The following is a 19,517-nucleotide window of genomic DNA, read 5'->3' as shown; positions in this document are numbered from 1 at the left end:
GATTTTATAAGAGGTCAATTCACTCTAGTTTTTAAATTAACGGAGCTACACGTGTTCTGCTGAGCATAAAATTTGGTATGTTACGCACTTGTAAGACGGAGACAACACATGTGGGTATCACGTCCTCTTAAGTAGTTCATTAGATTTTATTAATATTCTTTTCCAAATATTTATACTATTTATTTTAAATTTAATTATTTTCTTTTACTGGATAATTTTTTCATCTCAATATATTGAGATATACATTTTTTTTTAATTTTAAGTTCTTAATTACACTATTTTTTCTTTCATAACAAAGCAAATTATTTTATAAATTAATTATAAAAGACAGACTACGCTCACACTAAATAAAATCAATTGCATAACCAAATTACCTAATTTTATATTTTACAATAAAAAAAACTATTTTGATTTCACAATACCATGCTTAATATTAATGAGAATTCACAGCACATGTGTTTGTTTCAAAAAAAAAAAAAAAATTGCTTTATTCATATCATTCATGAAAAAATCACTCAGATAGAAAATTGGTACATAGATTTCTTTTAATTCAAGGAGTGGTAAATTCAAAATAATTTATAATTTTAGAGCAATTTAGTCGAGATTTGTTAACTTAAAAGTCACTTGGAAATGAGTGAGTCATTGCTTTTTGATCAAACATTTTAGAATCTTAGTTTAGAGTCTGTATCAAAATCACTTGATATACAATATGAATTTATATACAAAGGTTTATATAAATACATATTGAATATAACTCAAATATTTAATACCTATACCTAATGTACAATACAGCATTGAAGTTAATATTCACTAAACTATTTATTGAAATAAATAGTGCTGATGAATAAAGATGGTAATTTCAAATATAGATGGGATATTTCCTGAAGAGAGAAGTCAATTATTAATGTAAATTTACATAGTATAACTACAAGTATAATATGTGTAAAGAGATTTTTAATTTTCCAATGTGGACATTAAGAAAACAAATCAATAAGTATAAGATAAAGAATTTGAAGTAATAGATATATTACTGAAAGAAATATCAACTTAAAATTAATGTTGTTGATAAAAAAAATACGGATATTGTATTTAACATACTTATTAATATCAAAATATACATTGTTTATATGTGAAGCAAAGATAATATTGGTTATTGAAACAATTGTGCAATACACATATTGTATTAAAATAGAGATTTTCAAGATAATACTGTCTGATGACAGTTAATAAAAATCAATTAGAGATGAATTAAAATTTGGTTTTATACTAAGACAATGGTAAGTCATCAATATCGGACAACTTTGGCACATAGAAGAAATGCCAATTTTAATTAATATGTGCTATCTATGTACAGATAATATTCAGATACATGTTCAAAAGTGCGTATCCCAAAATCAAACATAATGTTATTTATTCAAATGACTTGAGTATTGAATATATTTCTTATAACTAAGAATAAAAAACTGTAAATAGTTTTTAAAATACTATTAATTTTTCATGATGATGACAACGATTTGATAGTTAAATGCAATGTGACTTAGGCATAGAAAATATATTATGTCTATTTATATATATATTATTATAATTGGTAAAATATATTAATAAATAATTGTTGTCAAAGTAAAAACTGGAAAGTAATAATTTGAAATACCTACTTTTTGTGTGTGAAAAAAATATATTTTGTTTGTTAACCAAAATTGTAAATAAATAATTTTATAAACATTTTTAAACACATTTTTGTATTTAATATTTTCAGTAATAGTTCAATGGCTCAACAAATATCAAATGACACATGTAAGTTTTTATAATCTTAGTTGTTTTAAAAATCAAATATTATTCTTTTAAGATTTTAAAAAAAATGTATGACTGTTTGTTTTACATATTCTTTTATTAACAATTTTTTTATACAAAAGACAATACAATATAATATGTAAAATAAATCAATTTATACATTTCTTATAAATCAAGATATACGTATGAGTTAGGTTATAACAATCTGATTCTATAAACTATTACAAATAAGTATGGAAAAACTGCGCAGCCTCTGAATGGTAGAGCCGCTGTGATTGACCAGTAATCGGCCAATGAAACTGAGCTGCCACACAATTTTGTGGTGATTTTTTTCCAAACTTATTTGGAATAAAGTATAGATCCTTTAAAAATTGTTACAAGGAAATTTGACTGTATTTACAATATATTTATGGTTAAGTACATACTTGTATTAGGTAGGTACACTTTTATGAATTATAAAGAACCACATTTGAAATCTATTTGTAAAATGCAATATAAAATATACAAAAAGTAGTTCAACTTCTTATGAACAAAATAAATAAATATAATATGTATTCTGAAATTGCGCTTAACGTGTGTATGGTTATGATTTATATCATGATTTATTATAGCTTTTTAAACTATAGATACTTGAGTGTCCTGAACAATTATTCCAATTTAATATCACCTTGTAATTCACTTTTTAAAATGTGTTTTAGCAAAGAAAAACAATTCGTCCTTTGTACGCAATATTTGGGTTAGTGGCTTGTCATCAATTACTAAGGCTACTGATTTAAAACAACTTTTTTCAAAATATGGAAAGGTAATATTACTGATGACTGATATTTTAATAATTATTACCTAGATAGCTATATGTTTAATCCAGTTTACTTAAATTTTATAAATCATAGATCTATGAAAACTGTTTAATCAAACATGCTATGAGTGTTTTAAAATATGTATTGATTGAATTGTTATGAAACTTGATTGTTAAAATATTACTTAAAAAATCAATTTTAATTTGTGAACTATGCTCTAAAACAAATTATAGTGTTTTGTTTCTATTTATATGTTCTCCATATTAATACTATCCATTGTTCTCTTATTTATATTTTACTAATCAATCAGTTTTTGACTGGATGTTACAATTATTCACTAGATTTAGTACATGCAATTTTTTTTAATTTAATGTGTTTGTGCTTGTTTTTTATTCATTAAATTTTTCATTCTATAAAATAACTAGTTTAGAGAATTTGTTGAATAAACTTTTGTATCAACTTTTCAGAAATCCTAATTAATATTTTGGATGCTCAAAAGATTTCTAATTTATATTTTATAATTAATTATAAATTAAATTCATATAATTATGAAACTAAAATTCATTCTTTAACATGGTATCTTACATATTATATAATATTTTAAATACAGTAGAACCTATTCACGGACATCCCTTTTATCATATTATATAGTGTAACCTCTAAATACCACTAAGAACTGGTACTGTTCATGTCCCTAATAGACAGAGTCCAATTTAAATATGTAAAACAGTTAACACATTATTTTACCCGCTGAAAGAGGTATCTGTTAAATACAAGTGTCTATTAAACTAGATCTCACTTTAATAAAATGTGTTGTTTGATTGTTGTTCCATCATTTAATTAGTTCAATTATTTTGATTGCATATTTCACAATAATTTTAATTTTAGGTTGTCGGCGCAAAAGTTGTGACAAATGCCAAAACTCCAGGAGCTCGTTGTTATGGTTTTGTTACACTATCCTCAGCAGAAGATGCTAATCGTAGTATTGAAAATTTACACAAGACTGAACTTCATGGACGTGTTATTAGTGTTGAACGAGTTTGTATTTACAATTTATTTCCTAATTAAATATTACAGTTTAATATAAAAAAAAATCATTGATTATCATTTAGGCTAAACGTGACAATGGTTATCAAGTGACTGCAAAAAGTTCTGATTCATTTAAAGTAAATGAAAATTCTGAAAATGATCAAAAAACTAAAAACAATGAGGAAAAGAAAGATAAGCGGGAAGAAAAAAGATAAAAGAGACCTGAAATTACAATTAATGATGTTAAAGAACCAGACTTGACAACTATTAAGCGTGGTTAGTATTCTTGATTTATTCATTTCATGTTTTTGTTTCAATTAATCTGGATAATATTTTTACTATTTATATAGCATCAAAAGATCAAAATCAAGATTTAAAACGTTCTAAAATTGTGATTGAAAGTGATGAACATAGAAAAGACAGGAGCGTAAAAAGTAAAAGCAATGAACGTGATAAAGAAAGAATCAGAGAATTAGAACGAGAAAGAGAACATTTAGAAAGAGAAAAAAGAAAACAGCAGGAGATATTAAACTTAACTAAAATGAAAGTTAGCTAATTTTTTATTCTAAATAATTATTTTTTTAAATATAATAATTACAATAAAAAAAATTGAAACAAAACGTGTTAATCCATTAATGATGCACTTTTTGTTTTTATTTAGTTTGTGGTAGCTAAAAAAATTTTTATTTGTAAAAAATTATTATTTTATAATTTATATAGTTATAAACTAATAAATAAACTGTTTAATCTTCTTAATATATTATCTATTTTATTAGACTGAACGTGAAAGGCTAAAACAAAAAGAACATGAGAGAGCGATGAGGGAAGAAGAACGTAAGAGACGCATAGAAAAAGAACGCCAATTAGAAATTGAAAGAAAACACAAAGAAGAAGCAATTCGCCTAGAAAGGTTAGTATTTTAAACACAAAAATAAAAATGTTAACCAATGTTCTTATAATTTTCAGATTCTGAGTGGAACGATAAATGTATGATTTACATGATGAGTTTTTTTTTTTTTTTTAATTTTAATTTTTTTTGTGTCTGTCATCACCTTTAGGACAGTAAAAGTGCTTGGATTTCTTCAACAGTACATTTTCTGATAGGAAAGTGAATCTAGTTGGTACTTTGGGGGTCAAAAGTAAAATTTTTCCAATAGTTTTCAAAAGCACCGTGAAAAACAAAAGAAAAATTAAGGAAAAACGGGAATTTTACGCAAAATCTGTTTTCGAGAAAATTGATTTTGGTTTTTGGTGTAACTTTAAAACGAATGACTGTAGATACATACAATTTTCATTGGTTTTTTATATTTTCATTTTCTATACATGATAAAATTTTCAAAATATTTTGATTTGTTTTGAGCTGTTTACGGACAATTTCAGTTTCCAATTTAATTAGTTTTTTTTTCTATGAATGTCAATAAAACATTATTTGTTGAGTAAAAATACTTGAAAATTTAATTCAAGGCTCCTACTATATTGTTACAATGACATTTGAAAAATATTAAAAATCCTTAGTCGCAGTTTTTTTTACTTAGCATTTAAAGTTCAAAAATTGACAAAATATGTAAAAATCACAAAAATTACCTAATTATTTTGAGTTAATAATTCGTAAAAATGTTTCTTTTTAGAACTAAGATTTTAAAATGTAATACAAGATTCTTTATAGGATAATCTACTTTTATCAAAAAAAAAAATGTCTAAGAAACTCAAATTAAATTTTTTATGAGTTTTTGAAATTCATATTTTTACAATATTTGATATTCACTCGATTTCTTACGTAACGATTATCTTATTTTGTTGTAATTAAAAAACGAGTGACTGTAGAAACTTGAAAATTTCACTGAATGTTTATATTAGCATTTTCTATATGCGATAAAATGTTGAAAATAATTTGACTTATTGAGCTGTTTACGGACATTGTAAGTTTTCAATTTTTTTAGTTTTTTTTTCTATAAATATCAATAAAGTTTTATCTATTGGGCCAAATTTAAAATTGAATAATTATTTTGTAGTTAAAAAATTATAAAATGTTCTACTTTTATATTTAACTCTGTTACCAAAAATTCTAAGAAATGCATTAGCACAGTTTATTTTTATAGTCATTTTAAGTTCAAATTTGGACGAAATTACATATTAAAAAACCTGGAATAACTATTTTAGTTATTTTATTGTGATTGTATAATATTATTTGTGGGTACTTGAAACTTCTAAAGTATACTATTATATATCTATGATAGTATCACGGTTTGTTGTTGATGTATAACGCGTTACCTAATAGATATTGTGATATGATTAATTTGGAATTTATTATTGATACCTATTATAGATCAATTTTTTTTTAATACTATAAATAAGTATACCTATAATAGGTATGTCTAATATCTAGACTGACAAACCGTCTCCGCTCAGAATCGTTTTTCTTATACAGTGACCCACTTGTAACCTACTGTACAGCAGAGCAACATCCACTTACCCACCTTTTTTATTTTTATTTATTTAGAGAAAGACAAAAACTTCGAATTGAGCGTGAACGAATTGAAAAGGAAAAATCTGAACTATTGCGTTTAGAGCGTGAAAATCAACGTTTAGAACGAGAAAGATTACAAAGAGAAAAGGAAGAGTTACGTAGAGCACAGGAGAAGTTAGAGGAAACAAAACGCCAAGCAATACTAAAGCGTGCTATGCCCCCATCTCCACCACTTCCTAGTAAAAGACATTCTTCATCAAATTCATCTCGATATGAAGAAAGGTACATGGTTCATATTTTTTAAATGTAAAATATTTAATTTTCTCACATAGTTATCAATTGATCACTATTGTTTATTTTCAATTTATTTCCTTACAGAAAAGAACCAATTCGTAGTTCTCGTATTCAGCCTAGTACTGATTATATGAACCAAGCACCTCCACCTCCCAACATAACATCATCTAGACATCGCTATGAACACCATTCTTCAGAATCCCGTCGTATGAGGTCATCACACCCATCACCACCCCCTCCTCCACCACCTGCATCAAGACCCAAAGACTCTACTGTGAACATCTGGTATTATTAAATTTGTTTACTATTGTAGATAAACTTAAGAAAATAGATTTATTTTAAAATTCTTATTTTCATTACTGTGATATGTTTTAATTACAGTTTATAAGAATTTTGTAAAGAAAGATTCAGCCATTTGACAGCTAGATATTTCAATCATAATTATCTTGGTTTGTACAGGCAATGATACAGCTTTTAACAAATATAAATTATTTTCCATTTTTCTCGTTTTGTTAAATCAAAGTTCTTTTATATTATTATAAACTGGTATAATGTTTATAGTATTTTTGAACTTTGTACATTAATATTCGACTATTGACAGCTAAACAATTATTTTGGTATTCGTTTATGTTTGTACAGGTTTATGAAACAATTATTATAATTTAAATAATGAAAACCTTTTTAAAATGTTCTCAGGGATTTAATTACTTATTATAAATATTTATTATTATTGATCGTTTAGGTATGGTGCTCAACTAGCAACAGATCATCATTACAGAAGTCGTGATGATCGATCAGATCGAAGAGATGAATCTCGTAGGAAAGATTCAAGTGGTGGAAGTAGTAGCAGACATGCTCATGTGCCATATGATTCAAACAAAAGTTGTAAGTCTTCAAAACAATTAATAGATGCTTATTTATTGCTGTATCACAATGACACTTAATTTCAGCCTATGGAATGTCACGCAATAGTGAAAGTAATAGCTGGTCATCAGCCGCAGTAAAGAATTCTTATGGCACAGTTGGCTCAAGCTCTGGAACCAATACTATGGAAATGAGTTCGAGACCAGATCCGTGGTCACATAATACTTTTCGAGATGTGGAATCAAGTATTTGGCAACGTCCAAGTCAACCACTACCCGAGAAGTATGTTTTTAATTTTTCAACTAATGATTTAGATCATTCCCATATAACAATTGTATTTGTTGTTGTAGGTGGAACAGCACACCAAGCAATCCTTCATCTATGCCAATAAGTGGACGTAGTTCTAGTAGTAACGCTTTGTACAGCAATAACCACCAAGTTATACCAAACATAGGGTTAAACATGTCAACAAACTACAGTGATAGTCGATTTGACAGTTACAAAATGAGTGGCATGTCACGCAAATATTAAACTGTCACAAATATCTGGCAGTTAATTATAGCACACAACATTCCTTTGTCTGTGCTCTTTGTTTTATGTTTTGAACAGCGGGTAGAGGAATATGAGCCCTAAATTGTTCTATATTAATTTTTATTAAAGTGACTTAATTTCTTTGCACTTTAATTTAGTTATTCATTTATTAAAAGGATTTAATTTTTAGTTGAATGTAATTTTAAAGATATTTTACTGTATACATTTGTTGCTCTTGTATACGTTCTATAAAAATATAACAAACCTAACAATTTCTCGAATCCTAGATTACTCATTCCATTTAAATATCATTAATGTATTCACTATTACATCCATTCTATTATTCAATTTTTGTTAGTTTTTTTTTTTGCCTGGAAAGATGTCAATACTATAAAAGACTATTAATTATTAAACTGTTTAACCCCGTGCAATTTCATCTTCATTCTAAAAAATATAATACATGATATTATTCAATGTGTGAAAAGTATTTTAATTTTGCTCTGTTATATGATAATACATCCGTTTGTTCTTATGTAATTTTACCAGCTGATATTTTTAATAAAAAGTGGGTACCTCTACACATTTTTAAAATAAATATACAATATCTTATCTGGCTTATATGCTAGATTACCTAAATTGTAAATTTAGTATTTACTATGATTTAATTTTTATAATAAAGTTTAAACATTGATTATGTAATAATTGTTATTAATTCATACAAAATACATGCGTTTACATTTATAAGCACTATAGATTAGGGTGGTTCTTACAAATGTAAATTAAAATCTTTGATTTATTATTTTTTATTTTCCATATTTCGTAATTGATTCCAGATCAGAAGCAACGTTTCCAGTAAAATTATCTGTCGTTGCTTTTAAATTTAATTACCAATCGCTTATACTATTTTTTCGTAGATATATACATTTGTTATCTTAGTTACTTATAGTTAAATTACTTAATTCAGAAAATTTTTTCCAAAAATCAATGTTTTAATATGTTACATATTATGTAATTGTACAGTTTCTCAGCTTGCTACCGAACAGAAATATTCATAATTTGCCAAAACAATGAATTAAAGATTACACAATATAATAAAATAAATCAAAAACTTGCAATTGTTTATTATACAATTTTAAAGTTATGCAATATAAGTGGTTTTAAATTTTTAATTTTAAGTAACATTTAATTCTTGTGATTTTAATACATGAAGAAATTAGCCAATGTAAATTTTATACGACTTTGAAAGTGATATTCTATTTTCAAGTCTATAATAGTTAAAAACTAAAAATATATATTTTTTATGTATATAAATTATAAACATATACTATATACATAATATTACATGCAAGTCTTAATAATTAAACATTTGGTTTATTTACTTTTCATTAAATTAGATGACTAATTTATTTAAATAAGAAACTATTTTAAACAGGAAATTGACTAGTAACAATGTAACACTAGCTGAACTTTTGAGATATATTTTTAGTTCTTACAATTTAATATTTATATATCAAAAATTCCGTTCAACTTGAATTAATATTTTTTATAACGGATTATATTGCTGCATGAAAATTTTGGGGAGATCTGGTCCATAATAAAGTTTTGTATTATTTCCTAATGATTCAATGCGTTTCATTTCTAAATATTCTTTAGTTAGTAATAACTTATTAGAATCGGCTTGCATTTTAATACGGTAAAATTCGGCATCTGCTGCACTCTTTTCTTTATCCAAATGAATTGTATCTAAATTGTCATATAAATACATACATATTAGAATACCTTCAAAACAATTGTTTAGATATTTATACCTTCTATTACAGATATCTGTTTAATAGATTCTTTTTCCATAATTTTCTGTTCAAATTCAATTTTTGATACTTGTGCTTGTTTTTCAGCTTCTATAATAGCACGTTTACGTTCCGTTTCTGCTTCTTTTTCAACAACTTTTTGTCTTTGTTCAGCAATGAGCAGTTTAGTTTTTTCTGCTTCCCTGGAACAAACAATTATTATACATTACTTAAGAGTTATTAAAAATTGTATGGAGTTTTTTTCATTACATGATTTCATAATTTTTGCGTATTGTCTCTGGTATTTTAGGTTTAGTAACACGTACAGCATGTACTTTGAGTCCAGGAGCCATTTCTGTTAAATCTTTTTGTAATGCCACTTTAAGATTTTCATCGATTTGATCAAATAGATCTATGTACACCTATCAAAATAAAAATGTATCGTGATCTTAAGTATTATTTCATAGTATCTAAGTAAATAATATAAATCAACATTTACTTCATGTAAATTATGAACACTGCAGAACTGATTAAGTTCATGGTGTACTTTATTAAATATCAATGTTTTGTCGTAATCTGCAGTATAATTCTTAACAATATCAAAAACTAGAAAAGAATAATAAAAAATAATAATCTCAATACTGATTTTAATAAGTTTATATTTGTTTAAACATTGTTATCTTTTAATAAATAGTTAAAATTGATTGTGTTTCTTAAAATATCTAACATCACCCCTAGTTATTAAAATTTAATTATTTTAAAAATATTGGAATAATATGCATTAACATTTTGAAGTTACATTGACGCCAGTGTGGTATAGTTACCATACCATATCATGTTATAGATTTAAGTGACGCTATTAGTTATGAATGCCAGTAAATCATAATAAAAAATTGATGATGTAATGCTGTTGAATGGCCCACCCAAATAATAGTTAGGCTTTAGAGTTTACAAATAAGTTATTCTATGTATGACTTTATTAATGCTCAGTAAGCTCATCCTGAACCCTAAATTCCTGATTTGCCACACAAAAACATACATTTTCTTCACTATATGTTATTTCTAATTTTATATTTACTATCAAATTGAATACATTTGCCTGAAGATTATATTATGATTTTGCAGTTTAGGTGAGTTTTTACAGTAACATAAAAAATATATTATGAATCTGTTTATGAAATTTGATTCCTCATAATATTTAAACCATTTTAGCAAATATGTTTTTTAATTATATTCACTACAATCTAATTCAATGGATTCAATTTTTCTATAGTCATACTAGAAAAGGACCCAACTGATTCTGTCCTATGGGCTATAATCATAATTCATAACATATAATAAATATAAAGTTGTATTTCACCACTAGAAGCATTTAGAATATTGACAACTTCAATTCTATCAAAATAAATCATTACACCACCACTTGTACCACAAGGAACATTTTTTACTTCATCTGTTTGAAGTGTAACCTGAAAATATAAAGGAACAAATATTAATATATTATAACATCTTTTTATGATTTTTATTTCATCTGAAACATTAATGGTACTAAATACTTACTTGTACAGACCGAAAAGTTGTTAGGAAGGGCATCATGATGTGGTAACCAGGATAACTAATTTGGGATAATAATGCTCCACCCTACATCAAAAACACACAGCACACACAAATTTAGTGAGTAAAATTAAATTTTAAAAAGTAATTAAATCACTAAGACATCTTTACCCTATAGTAGACAGCCACATGCCCTTCATCAACTCTATGCAAGCAAAAGTGAGTCAATGTGGCAGTCAGTAGTAACAGCACAGGTAGTATATAGGATAAGTCTGCCATTTCTAGAATAGGTAGTTACAAAGAGGATATTTTTAAAATTTGTATAATTGACGGAGCAAAGAGAAAGTGTTGTGGTGTAAAAAATTTAAAACCAAAATAATACTGACACCAAACAAAAACTTAATGTGCAGAGAACTTACAGTTCACACTTATACAACGAGAAACTATTAAAATGGTTTGAAAAAAAAAATAATATTATCTAAGAGGTACAAAACAAAATAATCATAATAATGAATCGAATACTACTGAGTACAATACCACCGTCTACTATTAGAACTTAGAAAACAGAGTCAACAAATGACATCACTATTCACTATATCCACTATGTCTACATTAGACATTATTACAAAAATATATTCGTTATTGACTATTGTTGTCAATAATTGTTATTATAAATAATAAATGTATACCATTACACTGTGGAACAATATTTAAAAAAATGATTTATTAGATCAAAGTTGCATTCGTTTGTATTATCAAATCCTTACTAATAAGTGATAAGAAAAAACGCCTCTATACCAGTATACCATAATACTGGTAACTGGTCAAAATATCCAAATTTGAAAATGTAAAAAACTATTTTTAATAATAAACACAAACGTTTTAAAATGTCATTACCATATTACATAGGTCTATGAACTAGTTAATAGGTCTATGGTTATTATGCATTATACTTGGTCAAAATTAAAATGTAAAACAGTTTAATTATGCGGATTATAAGATAACATTTTATTTTCTAACAAAATTAAATTATAAAATTAGCTAGAAAAATTAATTTATCCTAGAGACGCTGAATTAATAATAGTAAATAAATTACCTAGTTTAATAGCAAAAATATCACAAAATATACTTTACAAATACATTAGTCGTTAGTCGTCACGGTCATTGGTCAAATAATATATTATTATTATACTATTATTGTTAATTATAATATATTGTTTTTTTTTTTTTAATTATCATAGCTTTCAACACAAATTAAAAGTTATATATCCCCCAACCATTTCGATACCAGTCCATACTATCTTAGTCCGTGATATATCTTTAGTATATCATCTATTAATAGCCGTGATCAAAACCAACAGCACACTATTCTACGGAAGCGTAGTAGTGCCACATAGAAAAAATATTTTTTACAAATTCACTACTACGCGTCTACGCTTCCGTACTATTCAGCTCACGAATTACGATTAATGAATAATGATTAATTACAATAATACCAAAGAGAATGGAATTTCATCTATTCTGTGATAATACTATTGATACTATGTTCATGCACAAAAGCAATCATTTCTTTTATCCATGATAACATTTCATTTTTAGGTTATGTAACAAACCCATTAAAAACAAACACATTTTTAAAAACATTTTTGTGAAGTATGTAAATGTAATTACTAATTAATAGTTATTGAAATTTGAAATTTTTTGTTTAACTTTATCATCATGAGGGAGATCATCGGTGGTTTTTCAGAATCTGGAAGATATTATGCTGAAATTGGTGTTAACGGTAAGGTTAACGTTTGGGATACGAGTGCTGGTGATTTACGACACACGTATTCGCCAAGTGGACATCTTAACACTTCTGTCACCTGTATTACTTGGGTCCAAACAGATAATACTGACATACTTTGTATAGGCACACAAAAGGGTTACGTAGAGTTTTATAATGTGGCCAGTGGAAGTATCCAATCAAAAGTCAATGTTCAATCAAAAGCTATCAAGAGCATTTATCGTTTGAGGCAACATTTATACATTGGCTCAGATGATGGTTATGTTGTTAAGTTTGACTTGAAGACTAATAAATTAGAAGCAAAAATGAAAGTCGGTAAAATGTGTGCAGTAGCTGTATTACCTGATGGAAAGATGTTGACAGCATCCAGAGAAATTAAATTATGGAATTTTCCTTCTGGAGAGTTGGTTCATAAGTTCACTGGTCATAAGAATGAAATTCATTCGTTACACATTATAGAAGCTGACAAATGTTATTTGTTGAGTTCTGCTAGAGACCGTTTTATTAATATATGGTCTCTTAGTGACCTTAAACCAGACCCATTAGCTTCATTAGTCGCAGAAGATAATATTTCTTCTGTGTATGTACACAATATGCGTAATAACATCACAGTGACAGTAACAACAGAAAGTGGTACATTGCATGTGTTTGAACATATACTTAATGGTTGTGTTGCACATCCACTTAAACCTCACGGAACCCTTCAAATAGCTGTTGATAATATTAAAGATGAAGAAACTATTCAAATGCCCATAATATGTAGTAAAATTTATGATTCTGCAGTATATGTAGCCTATGGCACTAGGCCATTTTTGGCATTTGAAAATATTAAATTACAAAAATTAAACAAATGTACATTTATTGCAAGACAAGACCCAAGAAAATCTAAATCAGTTGTAGTGAACCATATTATTAATCCAAATATAACTGACTCTAAATGTATTGAACTGAAAAATAGTAGATCATCAAATTTACCACTTGAAACAAGACTACAAAATATGTCAGAAGAAATTGAAAACACTGTTCAAACCAAAGGTGAAAGTATTGTTCATTTGTTAATACAAGGTCTTCGTAGCAATGATAAAAGTCTTTTAGAGTCTGCTTTATTTGTTAAAGATGAACGCACAATTGATAATACTGTTTCACGCTTACCACTACAATCCATCATCATGCTTGTACGTAAGTTAATCCGTCTATCACAAGACAGAACACTGGTAAGTTCTGTAAGTGCTAAATGGTTGTCTGCTGTATTACGTATACACTCATCCCTGTTATTAGCTAATCCAGATGTTTTAGAAACGTTTCTGCCGTTAGAAAATGTATTGAGTACAAGATTAAACAATTTTGAACAACTTGGATTATTAGAGTTTAAACTAAAAGCTGTAGTTGATAGTTTAAACTTTGATAAACGAGATAAAGAAAAAGAGCAAGATGCTCTTTTGGTATACAACGACTCGGATGATGAAGACAAAAGAACAACTGATGAAGAAGCTTTATTAACATACAATGAATCTAACAGTGAAGATCAAAGTACATCCGATGAAGAAGAAGCAATGGATATAGACTTGAATGGTGATGATCATCCTAGTATATTAAGGTGAACCTTTATTAAATTTCCTCCAAATGTTGTTCTTTATTGTATATTTATACAATTAATACCCATTAAGTGTCCTTATTTGTTTATAACAAAAATGTTTTTGTTACAAAATATGTCACTGAAGTAAGAGCGTACCATCTAATGTATAAAACATTTTCATACGTCAAGTTGAATAAACATTTTGTAAAAATATATTTTTAATATTTTCTTTTTTTAATAATTTATTTGTAACTTTTTAAGTTCTATATAATAAGTTTATGGTTTATTGTTCAAATTATATTAAGTTAAAAACAAAACAAAAAAGTTGTGACCAGTGATAAATACTGATCTATTATTTATTATTTTAAAAACAAATTGAAGTAATTTAAACATTTTGAATGTAGTGTGCAAGGGCGTCCGCAGAAATTTTTCAATGGGTGGGGGGGGGGGGCAAAATATTTTAATTTTTGGTTCATTATCTAATTTGTGATAAATACCTACTTTTTGTGAAATGTTTTCTCTCATGTTGGTAGGGAACGTAAATATTAAATTATTATTTATGTGTAGATAGTTAGTACTTAATCTTACATCATTAGTTTTGATTAACTAATGTATAATTTTAAATTAACAAATGGATTTTTTTAACAATTCAAATATAACCATTGATTTGATAATTTTAGGTTACTTAGGTACCTATATAATTACATTTGTATACCTTCTGTAAAATAAAGAAAGAACTACCAAACCGTTTGGAAAAGACTTCATTTTTTTTTTACCTAAAAACAAACATAACATTATTATAATATTATTTTAGAAAAACACAAAATTGATTTAAATGTATTATTAAAATTTATAAAACTGTATAACTGTATTTATAATACTGTATAAAATATAAATAATAACATAAAATTAAAATTAAAACTTAATATTTAAACATAACTATATAATATACCCTTTGATGAGATTAAAAAAAAGAAACATCCTAAGAAAAAAATAATATACAAATATTAGGCACCTAACAAATAAATACTAACTATTCAATCTTTGAATAATAGTTCCATTCTACGTGGTAGTAGACCAAACTAATTTATAATTTCATCTATTAATTCCAATTTGACAAACTCTTTATGTAGAGCTATCATGCATAATCCATTAAGGCGATTATCGCCAATACTATTTCTAGTCCAAGTTTTTACTCTACGCAGTGTACTAAAAGTTCTTTCTACTGAACAAGTAGTAACTGGTAGAGTTAATGCAATAGTTAGAGCGGTATGAATTGCTGGATATAAATTTGTTTCATCTAAAAGACTTATGAAACTTATATTTTTAGTTTCATTTTGACTGGTGTTTCTATTTTTCCACACATTATACCACAACATACCCTCTTCAACCAAATTATCAATTCCATAAAAATTATTTATTTCCACTATCATGCTTAAAAATTGATCATACTGAATTTTTTTCATATTATTTGGGTGTAAATTTAATAAGGAATGAGCAGCACTGTTTTCATTAGAGAATCTTAGTTTTAATTGCATTATTAAGGAATCTACATATGGTTGATATAAGGAGACTCTAAAATAAATAATAATCTTCAGGAGTATTTATTGGATGATTAGAACGATGCTTTTCAGATGTTTATCTTCAACCATGGTAACTATTATTGTACATGATTGTACCTATGCAATTTTTGAGGAAATTCTGAAGCGGCAAACGCCAAACGTTTTGCAGAACGAACGCCAACGTTTGAAACGTAGAAATTTGCGATCGCTTGGTTTATGCGGTATTTTGTTTAACCGTGGTCGTGGTGTAAGACATAAAAAAAATTAATCATGATAATTCGTGAATTGTGATAACGATAACGGCAATTGTTTAATTGTTGGTGTATCAATAGACCTTGGTTGTAATCGAAAAGCGAGTCTCCTACTATTTGATAAGAAATATTAGATTATAATTATTGATAATGAATTAGCCCGTGGCCCGTGGCCTATAATACCACTATATAGAAATCTGTGCTCTAGCAAGATTTAAATCGTGGTCTATATACTCTATTCAGAATAAGAATTCCCACCCGCTTGACGAAAACTCGTCTTGTTCGCGCATGTCTGTTGCCACCATTTGGTACTGATGTTTGCTGTGCGGCGGCACAATGTGTGGGTGGTACAATGTCGTGGTAGTAGATAGTCGAAGCACTGGTGTTATCCCTGTTTCTTGTACTTGTACCTTATAATTGTTCTGCACCAAACTTAATGCCTACGTCGTATACAATTCTTTGTAAAAATATTATTGTTCCGTTCACCACGTATACACCAGCTGTGGGCTGCGGCACGTCGGAACAATTTATGTTCGGAGCATTATATTATCGCGGTAGTGGATTATCGTAGCAGTATTTGCAAACCAAGGTTTGATAATATATATTATCTATAAACCTTGGTTGCAAACCTCGTCCTCGGTCTTATAAGATCTCGTCAAATACAAGTTATCAATGATAAATTGTCAATTACAATAGATTACAATCGATTACAATAAATTATAGATTACAAAAGTTGAATCTATTTTACCATGTCTTTATTCTTTCCCGAATTGTTCTTTGCCCGCACAGAAGTCGAAAACTACATAATATTGAGGTTACATTTGAATTTTGAGGTTACACAGTTACAGTATTGAGTATAATACACGTTTTCGGATTATTTTATTTCGGTTTTCAATAATACCAATATTACTTTACGGGCCGCGACGCCGTTGAACTCGACAAAGCATCCGTCACACAGTCAAAGTTTTTTGTTTCGTGATTCGTAACGCTTAGTCACTGTTGTCACTATTTGTCAGTTGTCGCTCGCCGTATACTCTCGTCTCGCACCGGCGTCGACGGAACGCTAAGAATCGCTGCTCCTACGTCCCACACCGACACAGCTGCCGTGACATACCACGTACCGCCCGGAACGCGACCATAGGTAAGAATTTTGACAAAATTCGTCTGAAGGTGAAATTCATAACATTATTCTTTAGTCAATGATCAAGTCAATGCTAGGATATATTCTTGAGTCTTCTGTATAGTCTTCATGAGTAATGACTTATGAGTATAACCAACTTTTGTGTTATTATAATATATTATCATTAGCGTTCATAATAAAAACAACAAAATACAATATGCTCAACATACAGTACGTGTAAGTTGGATAAATTTAGATGTAATCAGCTTATTACGACTTACATACAATTCCCATCTTACATTCTTACCTCACAACTTCTGACTTCATCTTATCCCAGTTGTCCCTGCCAACATCGATTAGGTATTTTGTATATTTATCCATATTTCAATACCATACCTTTGATTAGAACTCAAATCGTTTGGTATTGTTGATAACTGCATTGACTTAAATTCAACTTCAGTAAGTAAGAAAATAGGCCTCGTACCTATTCTATATACTTATTTTAATCCAATATTATTTTAATAAATCTAACTAATAATTTAATAATTTCTTAACATCTGTATTTTATTGTTTTTTACTCTGTCTGAACTCTAAAGCACCTAAATGTAGTACTAAGTTGTAACACAACGATGATAATTAAAATTAATCACAATTTTTAAAATATGTTTAAAAGTTTTAGGCACGTCAGTAAAAGAAATGGATACTATTCAGGCATTAACTTGTGAAAATAATCTAAATGGAGTTCTGAAATCAAATGAATGTGAACCAACTAGTTTTAGAAATGACTCTCACTCTGTAAGAATACTAGAAGATTTACAATCTCTACGCAAGTATGTGGACGGTTATTTCACCTTCATTCAAAATAAATAACAGTAAAACAATTTTGTTTTTAGAAAGAAAGTTTTATGTGATATTAGATTAAAAGCAGATGATGGTAAAATTGTAATTGGACATAAAATTGTTTTAATAACAGCTAGTACATATTTCCGTGCAATGTTTAGTCATTTTGAAGAGAGCAATAAAGATCTTGTAACTATAAGAGAATTAGATTCCACCATTTTGCAGCTATTAATAGATTATATTTATACTGGAGAAATTATGGTCACAAAAGAAAATGTGCAGGTATCTATAATTAAATATTTGATTTGATATACCTAAACTTCAAACAACATATCATTTTAAGTGAATTTTTGTTGATTTCTAAGGGGTTGTTACAAGCTGCAAACATCTTACAGCTAGATTTTGTAAAAAGTGTATGTGCTGAGTTTTTACAAAAACAACTGGATCCATCAAATTGTATTGATATCAAAACATTTGCTGATTTACATCACTGTACGGAATTGTTGTCGAGTTCCGAAGCGTATATTAAACAACATTTTTTGTATGATAAACATAATTTAATTCCAGATTTAATTCTCTATATCAAGAGTAAGTAGGTAATTTAATGTAAAAATAATAATTATTATTTCCAGAGAAGTAGCTAAAGACGAACATTTTCTATCTTTATCTTCTGAAGATTTGGTGAAGCTTATTTCCTCAAGTGACCTTGCTGTTCCATTTGAAGAAAAAGTAAGCAAACTACAAATTGTAATTTTTAATATTTTGTATAGAGGTGGGCAAGTGTACAGTACAGTTGATGTCTAGACTCTACAGGGATCACTGTATCAGAGATGTTATATTTGAATTCAATGATATGTAAAAGATCATTGTGTGCATACAATATAACAATATACTTTAAAGTTTTAAGTTCCTACAAATAATATTTTTAAATTAAATAACTAAAATCAATAAATCTTGATTACTATAGAAAATAATTTTATTGACTGTTATTGTCAAAAAAAATTTAAAATATTATGTATTAAATTGTATAGAATTATATAAATGAAATATTAAGTAACTAGGTATCTGTTGAAACTATATAAAACTATACAAATTATCAATTTGAATTATACAGGGTGATTGATTAAGAGTAAAACACTCATTATCTCAAAAAGTATTCACTTTTTTCAAAATTTTAGATCTACGCTGTTCTAGAATTATATAATTTTTTTATATTTTCACCCTCATATATATTAGAAAAAACACTATCAACTTCTGATTTTCAAATG

The 19,517-nt window shown here is 27.3% G+C and overlaps 4 protein-coding genes and 1 pseudogene across 7 annotated transcripts in view; 4 read left to right on the top strand and 1 right to left on the bottom strand.

Moving 5' to 3' along the window:
• Positions 1–4,126, top strand: part of LOC100164759 (scaffold attachment factor B1) — a 14,783-nt gene extending 10,657 nt beyond the window's left edge. The window contains exons 7-11 of one of the 2 annotated variants that reach the window (XM_008181363.3): positions 1,757–1,794; positions 2,490–2,593; positions 3,477–3,626; positions 3,701–3,893; positions 3,968–4,126. In XM_008181363.3, the coding sequence (XP_008179585.1) occupies positions 1,757–1,794; positions 2,490–2,593; positions 3,477–3,626; positions 3,701–3,832 (424 nt within the window). In that variant the 3' untranslated portion in view covers positions 3,833–3,893; positions 3,968–4,126. Of the gene's footprint in view, positions 1–1,756; positions 1,795–2,489; positions 2,594–3,476; positions 3,627–3,700; positions 3,894–3,967 lie in introns of those variants that run through there. The other variant, XM_029490637.1, reaches the window with a different exon arrangement.
• LOC103308266 (scaffold attachment factor B2) lies at positions 3,855–7,773 on the top strand. Its single transcript, XM_008181362.2, has 8 exons — positions 3,855–3,859; positions 4,020–4,164; positions 4,394–4,527; positions 6,118–6,366; positions 6,463–6,663; positions 7,121–7,263; positions 7,329–7,524; positions 7,593–7,773. Exons 1-8 carry the CDS (start codon positions 3,855–3,857, stop codon positions 7,771–7,773), a joined length of 1,254 nt encoding a protein of 417 aa, XP_008179584.2.
• A 464-nt stretch (positions 7,774–8,237) lies between these two features.
• Positions 8,238–11,819, bottom strand: LOC100167117 (erlin-1). 3 transcript variants are annotated; one of them, XM_029490638.1, is made up of 8 exons: positions 11,501–11,819; positions 11,286–11,395; positions 11,121–11,201; positions 10,921–11,029; positions 10,060–10,166; positions 9,831–9,982; positions 9,582–9,763; positions 8,238–9,516 (listed from the first exon to the last, which is right to left on the bottom strand). In XM_029490638.1, the coding sequence occupies exons 2-8, from the start codon at positions 11,391–11,393 to the stop codon at positions 9,317–9,319; spliced, it is 939 nt and encodes a 312-aa protein (XP_029346498.1). In that variant the 5' UTR covers positions 11,394–11,395; positions 11,501–11,819; the 3' UTR covers positions 8,238–9,316. The 3 variants fall into 3 exon arrangements, with proteins under 3 accessions (XP_029346498.1, XP_008179583.1, XP_001943498.1); XM_008181361.3 differs by having other exon boundaries at positions 11,534–11,819; XM_001943463.5 differs by having other exon boundaries at positions 11,286–11,819.
• Positions 11,820–12,727: 908 nt separating this feature from the next.
• LOC103308270 (WD repeat-containing protein 43) overlaps positions 12,728–19,517 on the top strand; it is an 8,731-nt gene continuing 1,941 nt past the window's right edge. Inside the window, exon 1 of the mRNA XM_008181367.3 lies at positions 12,728–12,852. Within this exon, the coding sequence (XP_008179589.1) occupies positions 12,834–12,852 (19 nt within the window). The 5' untranslated portion in view covers positions 12,728–12,833. The remainder of the gene's footprint in view (positions 12,853–19,517) is intronic.
• Positions 17,012–19,014, top strand: LOC107882765 (annotated as a pseudogene).

This window comes from Acyrthosiphon pisum, chromosome A2 (assembly GCF_005508785.2).
Source record: "Acyrthosiphon pisum isolate AL4f chromosome A2, pea_aphid_22Mar2018_4r6ur, whole genome shotgun sequence".
Classification (NCBI taxonomy): domain Eukaryota; kingdom Metazoa; phylum Arthropoda; class Insecta; order Hemiptera; family Aphididae; genus Acyrthosiphon; species Acyrthosiphon pisum.
The sequence above is the reverse complement of the archived record's forward strand: the minus strand, read 5'-3'. Positions and strand labels throughout refer to the sequence as shown.

Coding starts and splice junctions, on each gene's coding strand:
- LOC103308266 (XM_008181362.2), top strand. Junction 6,367..6,462: donor TCATCTCGATATGAAGAAAG/GTACATGGTTCA, acceptor ATTTCCTTACAG/AAAAGAACCAATTCGTAGTT. Junction 7,525..7,592: donor AGTCAACCACTACCCGAGAA/GTATGTTTTTAA, acceptor TTGTTGTTGTAG/GTGGAACAGCACACCAAGCA.
- LOC100167117 (XM_001943463.5), bottom strand. CDS start 11,393: ATGGCAGACTTATCCTATATACTACCTGTGCTGTTACTACTGACTGCC. Junction 10,167..10,920: donor TATTCTAAATGCTTCTAGTG/GTGAAATACAAC, acceptor ATTCTTTTCTAG/TTTTTGATATTGTTAAGAAT. Junction 9,764..9,830: donor CGCAAAAATTATGAAATCAT/GTAATGAAAAAA, acceptor TGTTTGTTCCAG/GGAAGCAGAAAAAACTAAAC.